Source organism: Uranotaenia lowii, chromosome 2 (genome assembly GCF_029784155.1).
Source record: "Uranotaenia lowii strain MFRU-FL chromosome 2, ASM2978415v1, whole genome shotgun sequence".
NCBI classification, from domain to species: domain Eukaryota; kingdom Metazoa; phylum Arthropoda; class Insecta; order Diptera; family Culicidae; genus Uranotaenia; species Uranotaenia lowii.
The window spans coordinates 74,545,931-74,558,639 of NC_073692.1; the positions used below are offsets into that span (position 1 = coordinate 74,545,931).

At 34.1% G+C, this 12,709-nt stretch overlaps 1 protein-coding gene across 2 annotated transcripts in view; it reads left to right on the forward strand.

Annotated features, from left to right (window-relative positions):
• LOC129749197 (pseudouridylate synthase RPUSD2-like) overlaps positions 1 to 12,709 on the forward strand; it is a 580,032-nt gene that overhangs the window by 139,354 nt on the left and 427,969 nt on the right. Inside the window, exons 2-3 of one of the 2 annotated variants that reach the window (XM_055744123.1) lie at positions 3,741 to 4,494; positions 4,746 to 5,593. In XM_055744123.1, the coding sequence (XP_055600098.1) occupies positions 4,910 to 5,593 (684 nt within the window). In that variant the 5' untranslated portion in view covers positions 3,741 to 4,494; positions 4,746 to 4,909. Of the gene's footprint in view, positions 1 to 3,740; positions 5,594 to 12,709 lie in introns of both variants that reach the window. The other variant, XM_055744124.1, reaches the window with a different exon arrangement.

A 12,709-nucleotide genomic window follows, 5' to 3' on the forward strand; every position in this document is an offset into this window, starting at 1 on the left:
AAAAAATTGTTTTCCGAGTATGAAAAAAGAAAAAACATGTTTTATATTCAAATTCGAAGTTCTTAAACTTAATTTTTACACAAAATTTAAACAAATTCATGTTTAAAATTCAGATTCAGGATGTAGATTCTTTAGGGATTTTTAACGGCTATCAGTCTCGGATTTTTAAGTTAAAACGACTGTTTTTTACTCCAACGTTTCGATCCTTATTGGATCTTCATCAGGGGCGATAAAGTGTCGTTTTCTTGTTAAGTTTGATTCGGCTTATCTTGAACTGCTGTCATTGGGTTTTGCTGACGAATTTTCGTAGAATATTCGTTTTTGTATTGAATTTTGGGAGTTTTACAATTTTCTGCATCCGAACTTTGCACTGTGGACTGTTTTGGTTTTCGAGTTGTTTTTAAACGAAAACGACACTTTATAGCCCCTGATGAAGATCCAATAAGGATCGAAACGTTGGAGTAAAAAACAGTCGTTTTTACTTAAAAATCCGAGACTGATAGCCGTTAAAAATCCCTAAAAAATCAACCAAAACAGTCGTTCCATTCATAAAGGATGTAGATTCAAAATTCAGAATAAGATTTAGCTAAATTTTACAATCAACATTGATTGTTGAGGAATTCAAGAGCTGAACTTAAGATGGCTTGTCAAAATTAGTATGTAAACACATTTCAGCTGAAAATCACAAATAAAAAGTAAAATTTGAGTTTTTTGTTTTATGCGAAGAACCCAAATTTAATTTGAAAAAAAAAAATCATCCACAAAATTTTCATTATGAAATTAATTCTTTATTAAAAATATTTGCTGTTTGAAGAAAAATATATATGTACTTGATCTTCGCCTTAAAAATCTGCTCAAAATTCTAGATGCTCTCGGTGTATTGTTTAACATTTTTAACACCATAATTCGGAATTTTATATTTCAAAAACCAATAGACGAGATTATGCTAATTTAATTTATTTGAGTACCGGGAGCGTTGTGTTAATTTTTGTAGAATGAGGTTTCATTATTAGATTCACAACATTTGAAGTATGCTTTTTAATACTGGCGGCAACCGAAAAAACGAGATGTCTCGTATTTGGTCCGCAATGTGTTAATAATAAAGTTTTTTTCAAAGCCAAATTTCAAATTAAAATCATTAATTTGGTTCAATTTTGCATCAAGTAAATTTGATCCGAAAATCTCATGATTTTTATCTCTTACTTTTTTTTTGAATTTGATTTGTTTTCATCAAAAGCTAAAATCTTTGAATTTGCAAAATAGTTTGGAAGATTAGGGTTGTATTATTTGAGTAGAGAATAAGTTTTTTTTAAGAAATTGGAAAGCTCTCCTAAAAATGTTTATTTTATGCTCAAATTTGCTTTTATTTGATTAGAGAATAAGTTTTTTTTTTGAGAAATTGGAAAGCTCTCCTAAAAATACTTATTCTATGCTCAAATCAACTAAGTTTAATCTACCAGACTCTTAAACCAATTCAAAGATTTTCACCATCAACGAAAGCGAATTTCGCTCACCTTTTAGGTTAAGGACCAATTTTCTAAAGCTACGATTTTATACAAAAACGTTTAGTTTGAAAGTACTAAAAAATATATTAATCAAATAGTTACAAACTTAATTGGTTTTATTTATTTTTTGTTCCCGTGCATTGTTGGGCAAAAAATCACAGATGAAAATCATTCACCAAAACACCCCCCATGAGTCGGTTCTTCTTACGGCCCTGCTTCAAGTCGTATTGAAGATTCTGTCTTTCTTATCTTCTTTAAACTTCGTCAAAATTCTCGTATTTTTCAGATTTGGGAAAAAATTACAAAAAGAAAACTTCTTTAACTTCTTTCTAAGAATTCAAATTTTTTTGCGGTCTTTAAGAAAGTTCATCATATTTATAAAACCGTTACTTTCAAAAGTTTTGTTATCTTAAATTTAAAAATGGAGGCATTCTCTTTAAAACACCATCACGTATAAATGAACGGTCGTAATGAAGTGAAATTTGGTATTCGAGGGTTTTTCGGGTCAGGGATGGTTTTTATAACAGCCTCGAGAATCTCAATTTTATGGTAGGGAGGCTCCAATACAAAATCAACTTGAAATGGGGCACAACCAAGGTTGCCGAAAAAAAATTCTGTGTTTTTGAGAAAAAAAATTCTGAGTTTCTGTGATTTTACCTAAAAATTCTGTTTTAGTTTTCTGTGACGCTATTTCCTTGAATTTCATTGAATGCTCTTGAAAAATTGGGTCCATTTCACATTTTACTTGGGTAAAATTAATTCACATTTCTAATCTTATCATAACTATTCTTCCCATCTAAACCTAGAAATCTAAATTTTTTATTGACATTGAAATTCAAATTTTAAAAACACTTACAAAATTTAAAAAATCTGTGAAATCTGTGAATATTCCAAAAATTCTGTGTTCTGTGACACAGATTCTGTGATGAAAATTTGCTTAAAATTCGGTGAAATTACAGATTTTCTGTGATTTCGGCAACCTTGGGCACAACTCGAACCATTTTATGACGATTTCCATGAAAATTGATTCACGATCACGAACAAGTTAAAGACATGTAGATGAAGTTAAACATTTTCCAGCAATTTATCGAGTAAAAGGTAAAACGAAGTTTACCGGGTCAGCTTGTAGTCTATAGTTTTGCCAAAAAGGAGCACAATTTTTTTCAATGAATTTTCACCTATTTTCATTAGTTTTTTTTTTCAAAAACTAGAGCTGAAAGAAAAATCTAATAGGATATTGTGAATCAGCGCCCCCAATTTTTTCAAATTAGCTTTTAAGTTATGTTGAGTTTTGGATTTATCACCGCGATTGTTTGTTCTTCGAAATTATCGACGTTTTTCGGTGATTTTTAATAATAATAAAACCAATTTACCAGTTGTCCATACGTTTCGAGCTACTTTGGCATTCGCTCCTCCTCAGTGGACAAATCGTCTGAACTATTTTGATTTTGGACAGTTTTCCAAAATCAAAATGTATCAGACGATGGCCAGTCAATTTGTCCACTGAGGAGGAGCGAATGCCAAAGTAGCTTGAAACGTATGGACAACTGATAAATCTGTTTTATTATTATTAAAACTCACCGAAAAACGTCGATAATTTCGAAGAACGAAGCTCTTAAATTATTTGCACTTTTGAAAATTTGAATATTGTTGCCTTGTGTAATTTTTATTAGGGTTTCATGAAGTTTTTGGTTTATTTATTGCTTGTGTTTAACATAACGTTGACATCTAAACGACTTTAACTTTTCTTTAAAATAACATTTTTTTTCAATCAATTTATAGTATATTTTCAATCACTGGATTATCTCCGGTACACAATCGAGCTGATAGTTTGAAAAATTGCCAATCCAGCCTATCTCAACACCGGATTCATTGCCATCGTTCTCTGTCTTGTCCTGTCGATACCTTCGTTGTCCTCGTGCCATAATTATTGAGTGTAAAGAACATGAAAGCAAGTGAACTCGAACCCAAACCGTACAATTTCGAACCAGAACCAGAACCAGCCAGAAGCCAAATCGCCAGAAGAAGCAGATGACCGTGAGGTTGAAGATAATTTTTTTTTTTCGAATTTTTATCTCAACGGAAGCATGCAACCGAACACAACTAGAGACGTCGAGAGCCTCGGGCAAGAAGAGCCACACTTTTGTTGAAAAACCAATTAATCACAACACTAATTATATCACCATATTTTTCTGTCTTTTTTCCCCTCTGCTTGAATCAATCGTGTGATTATAGCCGCAAGAAGCAATGGTCCGATGACAATGTCGTTGTCGTTGATGATGATGATAGAAGCAGATCATCGCCAGGCCCCAATCGCGTCCCGCAGCAGCATCCATCGACGGCCGGCGCCTTTGCTGCTCCTCGTTCGTTGAGTACATGTGTTTTTAAATTCAATTCGTGGTCCCGCGTCAAGAGTATGACCCAAGTTGTGGTTTGACTCCTCCCTTTGCGTTTTGTCCCCTCTGAAACTAGCCTCCTAGAAGCGCCGAGTGGCGGAAAATTGAAAATACACACAAATAAACGTGGATAATTAACAACCCGGGAGTCTGTGGAGATAGACTGGGAATACACGACGAGACCAATCGCGCGGCGGAGGAGATATAGATAGAACGTCGCAGAGAGAAGGAGAGAGAGCAAGCTTAAACAACACTGAGCTTCTATTTAGCTAGAATCGAAGAAGACTCTGAAACGCGGAACACGGCTTCCGCGGATGTCGTCGTCGAAATCGTGGTCCCGGCCATCATCATCATCAGAACACTTCAAGCCGTCGCCTATGAGAGTCCGGAAAAAAGTGCTGACGACGAGTTCGAGTTCGACGAGTAATTGCTGCCGCCGTTGTTGTTCTTTGAAACCGATCCTCCGGCTTTGGCCGTAGCAGTTCTCAACAAATCGACGTTCCGCCGGGACCTCCTCAAAGAGTATAGTGAAGTAAAGTGAAGAACCACCCCGAAAAAGTGACCCGGTTTTTATTGCTGCCGCAGGCAAGAGGGTTTCGGAAGAGTTATTTGCCTTTTAGTTTTGGGTTTTTATTTGCCTATTCGATTGCCGCAGCACAAAAAAGTAGCTCAAGTGTCTGTTCTGAGTAGGCTGATTTACCGGATCAGTTCGGGTCAGCAAGCAAGTGTGGCGTAAGACCCTGTTCTTGCGCGCGTCAGCTTCGTCGTTGTTTGGATAGAGTGGGTTCTACCTGTTGTGTTTGTTGATATTAGAGCATCGTCGTTATTGTTGGTTCTTTTGTAGGAAGCTAGAGGGTACCGTAAAAAAAAGAAGTGATTGATAGTGTTGCGAATTAATAATCGCCGAAGCGTACCCAAGCTAGCGAGTGAAATCCACACGCCCAAGGTGTGCTCCCCGTTGTGATCAAAGTCGTGTGTTAGCTATCAAAGTTCCCCAAGGCAGTAAACATGCAGCATCATCCCGGATCATGGTACATCCCGTGGGGTGTTCCCGGCATGGGGCTTCAGAAAATGCTGGCAGTTCCGTTCAATCCGGCCACAGCTGGCTATCATCAGCCCCAGATTGCTGCGGCCGCTGTTCAGCCTCCTCCACAGGTCCAAACCTCACAGCAGCAGCAAGCTAGCCACCAGCAAGCTGCTTCCTATCAGCACCAGCTGCAAGCCCATCACCATCATCCGGCGGCTGCCCTGCACAATCCGGCAGCAGCAGCCGCAGCTGCAGCCATGCAGCATCAACCCCTACATCCGGCTGCAGCGGCAGCCATGTTCACTCCCTTAACCCTTCGCAGCTTCGTTACCCATCCACACCTAAGCCTCGGGCAACCTCCCATTGCAACTGCCCAGCAACCCCAACAACAGCAACATCCCCAAACCCATCAAACCCAATCCCAGCTGACGGCAGCGCTGCATCAGCAGCTAAGTGGGATGGTTCCGATCCGCGGACAGCAGCAACAGCAGCAGCAATCCCAGCAAGCCCAGCAGCAAAGTAGCTTGGCGGTGGTGACGCAGCAGCAACTGCAACAGCATCAGCAGCAACAAGTGCAACAGCAACAGGTGCAGCAGCAGGTGCAGGTGTCCAAGGCTATGCCTAACACCGTTTCCACCAGCACCCTCATCATGCCCATGAGAAAGGTAAGGTTTGATGTTAGTAAAAGAGCGAAAATTCGCATTTGATTCTATACCAAAAACTCTCACCGTATAGTGTCCCTACTTTGGACCTAGAGCCAAATTTGGTCATAAGATGCCGATAATTGGAAAGAAAATCTCTTAGATGGCATAGATTTAAGATACTGAACAATGAACTGATGCTCTTCCTTCATCTTATCATACCGCTATTCGCCATAAAAAGTAATGTTTACAAATTTTCAAAGTTTTACATAACGTCCTCCCTTTTCAGTGGTACCCGGGATAACCCGGGAAATTTTGTAGGGAGCCAGAAATAGGTCACTTTCCATCATGATGACCAATTTTGAATGTCCAAACCATGCTGAGATTATTTAAGTAATCCGGGAAGCTCAAAGATTTGTTTTGGATATTGTATTTCCTTCTATATGAACGCCTCTAATGTTTTGAGTCGATTATTTTCAACCAGATGATATTATCAGATAATATATTTCATTTTTCAAGTAGGGGTTTTCCTGATTTTCAAAATGTCACCAATAACTGAAAGGACATCAGATGACTTGTCGCTTCTAGGGCATTCATCACATAAGAGATTGTGTTCCTGTGAAATCTGGGACAAAACATGTCGAAACAAATGTCAAGCAATTTGAAATTGCTTATTTGATATCGAATTTGATGAAGGTCTAATTTGAGCAAAATATCTTCAAAATATCTATTGAAAAAAAATCTTTAGCCTTATGAATACTATATTTTCAATCACACTTATCCAAACAGGCAGGCATCTAGGACGATTTATAAAAAAAAAATTTAAAAAAGGGCAACATTTATGCTCATTTTGAAATAAAAATAAAATCGTTAGAAATTTGAGTTTATTTATTGGTTCAGTAAATAATCTGTATAAACCCTGGCAACATTCGGGAAGTTTTACATGATATCTGGACATCCCGGCAAGATTTGACTTATATCGAATTTTTAATGGATTTATGAGCAAGCTTGAATATCAGACTGAGACGATTTGGGGTCATTCTTGAAGTTGTCAAACCCTGAGGTCTAAAAAGCTTAGTCTTGGTCCAAAACTCATCCATGATTTATTGTAGAATTTTAAAGTAACGTTTACATGAGTAAACTTGAACTTTTAGATTTGTATGGGAAAATTGAATATTTTGTACCGAAAAATCAACATCAGGGCATGCCAAAAGACATGCCCTCATTCAACACCTTATAACTTTTTTGTCTAGTAAGATAGGAATTTACATTATTCGACAAAGTTGTTCAGCGGAAAATTTTATTTAGGAACTTTATAAATTGGCACAAAAACCATCAGCTGACTCGGTTCCACAGGAGAAACAAAAATAGTGTTGATTTTTCAGTACAATATTTTCAATTTTCCCATACAAACCTAGAAGTTCAAATTGACTCACATAAACGTTACTATAGAATTCTACAAAAAATCATGGATGAGTTTTGGATCAAAACGAAGCTTTTTAGACCCAAGGGTTTGAGAAATTCAAAAATAATCCCAAATCGACTCAGTCTACTGGATATATCAAGATGATTTGGGATAAACGATATTCAAAATAAAACGAGATACTCGTCAGCATTCTATTGTACGTTCTACAATGAACGTCTTGTGAATTTTTTTTCTGAAACCATACATTTTTGATGATTTTGTAGCTTTTATAACATTACTTTAGGATATTTTATGAATTATGCATAGGTAATCATTTGAAAAATTTTACCATTCTGTTATTGAATATATTTCAAGAATAAATATTTGGCCTTTTCGGCCAAATACTTAGCTCAACTTTTCGATGAGCCGAATATTCGGCTTGACGGTTTTCGAGCGGTATTCGGCACCGTAAATTCGGCCTGCCGAATATTTGGAAAATCTCTATTCCGGAACTTCCGCAGAGTCTCAAGTGGCCATTTCGGTCCATGCCTCTGTCGAGAAGCTACGTCCGAATCAATTGCCCACCCAAAAAAGCGGGAATGTCTAGGATCTGTTTTTGACATGTTGGAAAATCGCCTTATTTTGAGAAAATAGTTTAGGAAAAATCGTTTACAATAGGTACTTAATACCATGTAAAGAAGATCGTGTTAAAAACGAATTCAGTTTATTCATAACATATTTAAATGTTTTTTTAATCGTTAAAAGGAGGGGTTTGATAACCAGTAGAAACTATAAAATGGATTTTTTTTATAAAAAAAAACCAAAAACCCAAAAAATATAGTTCGATAACTTTTTTTGTTTTTCAAAAACATTGCAAATGTTTGTAGCATTGATGTAAAAAACAATATGTTATGATGTTTGGAAAATTAAATAATACGAAAACGATGTTTTGGGGGGTGGTTTCTTTTAAATTTTTTTGAGTAAAACAAAATTTCGTCACAATATGATTTTCTGCTTAAGAAATTTTATTCTCAATTACAAAACTAAGCTCCTGTGATTTTTTTTAGTTAAAACGAACATTGAATTTTAAAGGCTCAACGATGGTTATAAATCAAAAGCTTTTTTAAAATGTAGAATCTTCCTTAACTTCAATAAAGATGATTCACAGCGCATAAAGCTTAAAACATTTATTTTGCTTTCGTTAATCCAAATTCAAAATTTATAAAAATCAATCCGTCATTATTGTTGATAAGATTTCTGTGCTGTATATGATAAATTACATTGCCTTATTGCCTCTCCTCACCTGAAATTTATTTGATTTTATAAATGATTTAACCAAAGCGAGATTCAGAGTGGAAGGGGGCAATGGGGAGCAATCGCCTCGGCCCCGGCTCAGTTGGTCCACCGAGGAAAAACAGCTTAACATTACTTTAAACATATAATACTGATTTAAGTTCTTCAAATCAAGAAAACTGGAAAATCGGAATTAAAACGTAAAATACCACAACTAAAGGGGCCACCTTGAATAATATCTCCAATAAGTTCACTTCAATGTATGTAAAAAGGGCCTCTGGTGGGCGTAGCAAATCAGGACAATTTTTTCAAAATCAGACAAAATTTGGACATTTTGTTTTGATTTATTTTACAGAAAATACTAAACAATCTAAGCATTTTGTAAAACAACATTTTAAATAGATTTGAAAACACCTAAAATTTCATTTTTCAACGAAACACGTAAGCAGGTTTGAATCGTTTTTTCAAACTTAAAATTTTTTTTAGGTAAAGCTAACTCGAAAAAATTTGTGCCCTTATTGAATTATCTGTAGTTTGAAACGTGATTAAATCCTGCAAATACGAGCTTGTTTTTAACAAAATTCTGGCTATTCAGGCATAACATCGCTCTTAATTATTGAATAAATGAAATCCTATAAATATTATGTTAAATTAAAAAATATTCTCTCAACATTAAAAAAAAATAGAGTTTACGGCGCCTAGTATGTGGTTATTTATGTGGAAATTTAGTATGACATTTCTAAATTACAAGATATTTATATTGAATTTATTTTAAACTTTCATATTATTTGTGAGAAAGTCTATAAATATGCAAGTTATTGACACATTTGATGGTTTCAAAATCATCTTAAAACTTTTAAATAAAAATTTCAAAATTTTATTTGGGTAAATGCTGGGTATTTTTTAAATTCAAAGTTTTCACGAGCTTTGCTAAGAATAAAACTTATAAAACCTGACAATCTGGAATGTTTACTATAGAAACAAAAGTATAAATATGTACCATGCACAATGAACGTATTCATCCTTTTTTTTCAACAATCAATTTTCAAAAGTATATTGAAAAAAAAAAATCATATTTCTGTTGCCTAAATTTGACAAATTGGAAATACAGGCCCCTTTCGTATTTTTGGCAACACGCCCGAGAATTTTGTTTTGCCAAAATCCAACGGATTTTTTCGTCAACTTTTTTGTTACTTATTAATAAAAATAAACCATTGTTATTATTAGTAACTCATTTTTCATAATTTTGTGTCATTTTTTGTTAATTTTCAATCATGTTATAGACACATTTAGAACTTTGAGTGTTATGTGGAGAATCGTGTTGTTCTTTTTATAATACTTGTTATATATGTCATTTTGCATATTCTTTTAGATATTTTTTGTCATTTCTTTTTATGTTTGTATTTTTTTCGAGTTTTTTTTTAATTTTTTATGTTTTTTTGTCATTTTTGAGAGTTTTATGATTTTTTGAATTTTTTGTTATTGTTGTTTTAATTCATCAACATGCAAGAACGTAAAAACATATTTATGGTGTTTGTCTAAATCATATTGGTCCTGTTATAGCGAAAACTATCTGGTAATGTCGTTCCAAAAAACCGTTCCGTTGGCCGTTGGCAACTGGAAGTTGCCAACATCGAATGTTGCTAAATACGAACGGTGTCGGTACTTAGTTTTTCTATGAAATTTTTATTCCAATTTCAGTTTAGGTTTTGAAAATTTCCTTGCACTCAAAGATTCTCAAAAATGAATTACGAATTTCGTTGCGTAACTCTCTAAACATGAATATTTCTATGACTCAATCTTATCTTCTTTTAGATTTCTCAAAAGAGATTCAATTCATTGAGATTTCCAAGTCTTGTCAGTTTTATTGTCTTTCAAAGTTTTCGAAACAAAACTTTGTTTACTAACTAAACACATTTACTATCTATGTATATCTGATTTTTTTTCAATGATTATTAATTCTGTATTTTGATCATTGAATCTCCATTTTGAAATAACGTTTTCAAATGTAACTTTTATCACACTAAGAAGAACTATTTAAAAAAATAATATTAATATTTGATTTCATGAAAATCTTATTCTCGATTCCGCTTCCAATTTTTAATTTTTAACGCATTACATTTAGAGGTTATGTTCGGCTTTCGGCATTTCAGTCAAGAATTTCAATACTTTTTATGTGCTCTTCATCCAACGTTTCGAATTTTTGTTATTTATTTTTCAAGGAACCGAACATTGTAAAATAAAATCAATAAAAACTCGAAACGTTGGATGAAGAGAACACAAAAAGTGTTGTTATTCATGACCGAAAAATCGAAAGCAGAACATAACCTCTTAATTACCCCGGTCGAAAAATAATCAAATTCATTACGTGAATATTATATTTTGTGCTCTGAAGATATGGGGATTTTTTTTTGTTATATGACAATTTGCGCCGAGGATCTTTAGATCTTCCCAAAATAAAAAAAAAATTGGTTCATTTCAACGACGTAAAAATATACATATGTATTTTTTCTTTTAAATATTTTTAAAGGTTTTATTTTTCGAGTTTGTTAATAAATTAAAACCATATTACAAAGCTTTAAGGAGTATTCAGTTTTCAACGGAAATCATTAAAAAGCACCTTAAAACTTATTAAAATTCTATCGGCCTTTAAAGCAAAAAATTGATTTTTTTAGGTAATTACCTACAAAAGAATCAAACTCGAAAAAATTCAAATTTTTAAACATGTGAAAAATTAAATGTGTTTTTATGTCGTTGAAATGAACACAAGTTTAAATTTTGGTGAAGAACTTTAGTTCTCTTTAGGTCTTTAGACCCCTGGTGAAAACCCGTTAGATTAAAGAAAAAATCTCCATATTGAATTTAAACAAACATTTGGATTATGAATTATAAAATTTGCAATTTCTACTTTTATATCATTCTTATTTTACTCTAAAATCATGATTAGAAATTATAATTTTGATTCAAAACACTGAGTGATTGTTTTGAATTAATCTTAATTATCTAAATCTAAATACAGAGACCAAACTCTGTTGGATAAATGTTCAACTCGTTCTGAAAAATCGACTTTTCACTCTAACTTTTATGCACCCTAGTATACAGAAAAAGGGCTAGGTGTCTGAATTAAAACCTTTCGAGATAAAATCACCACAATTCTAAATCTAAGCTTATTTGATTAACTCTGAGATTAACTCAAGTTTTTTTTTAAGTTGGCGTCATTTGTTCTAGTTCTCAGCCCCATCATTGATATGAATTCCGTTCTATGCAGCTCAAAATTTAGGTTCTTATTGATACTTTCAAGTTCCTAAACAAGTGTTCTTCTATTCAGCTTCTAGCAGTCTTTTCATTCAGCTTCCAAAAAATCGTAAAATGAGCAAAAAATCTCTCTGTATCTCAACTGCACCCTTGGCATCGGTTTATATCACCTTCTCTTTATTATTTACTTTGTTTACATGGTGCCGCCATGATGCCACGCGCCGGATTCCAAACTCGAAAAATTGCTCAATCGCTTCTATGCTACATTTCCTACGTATATCGCATCAGAATGGTCACTCAATTACTAAATTACTGAATGGAAAAAAAACTTTCCCGGCTTGGGGGATTGAATCCCGTCCTTCGTGGTGAGAATCCAACACGCTACCACAAGACCACGCCTAGATGTTGTTCTAACTAAAACTAAAACTCGAAGTATTGATTTGATTTTGAAAGCACCTCAATGCACTTTTTGTGACTTAGTAAATCTCGTTTTGAGCACTTTTGTGCCCTTTATGTGACTTGGTAAATCCACAGAGAACAGACGTACAAGCTAGCCCACGAAACTTGTGTAAAAATCTCAACACCCTTTTTGATTTTTTGTGAGTTTATATATGATTACGCCTTTTCGAAAACTGGGCACTTTAAAGTTGATTTGTGACTTTTGAACGGCGCAATAGATGGTACTGTTTGTAGTCGATTTCGAACGTATTTTTTTGGTGATAACATTTGAAATTTTACACACTTTTTTGACGATTTTTTGTTCGAGCTTGTACGTCTGTTCTCTGTGGTAAATCTTGTTTTGAGCACTTTTGTGCCCTTTGTGTGCCTTAAGTCTCATACAACGTACATATGCATCACTTTTGTAGCTTTCAAATTCATTAATGAGTACATATAGTTCACTCATGGGAATTGGGCAAAATAAGTCACATACAACGTACATATTATTCACTTTTGCAGCTTTCAAGTTCATTAATGAGTACATAAAGTTCACTTAAGGGAATTGAGCAGTTGATTCTCTTTGTCGGCCAATATGTAACTTAAAAGCCTTCATTCAATCAAATATGTGACTTTTGGTTGCTTGGGAGATACAGAGCTAAAAATGGGCAATCTGGAATACATTTTCCATAAACGATATCTGAAATTAAATTCTAAATCCAGGAAAAAATATCTCCTTTCTTATTTCCTCC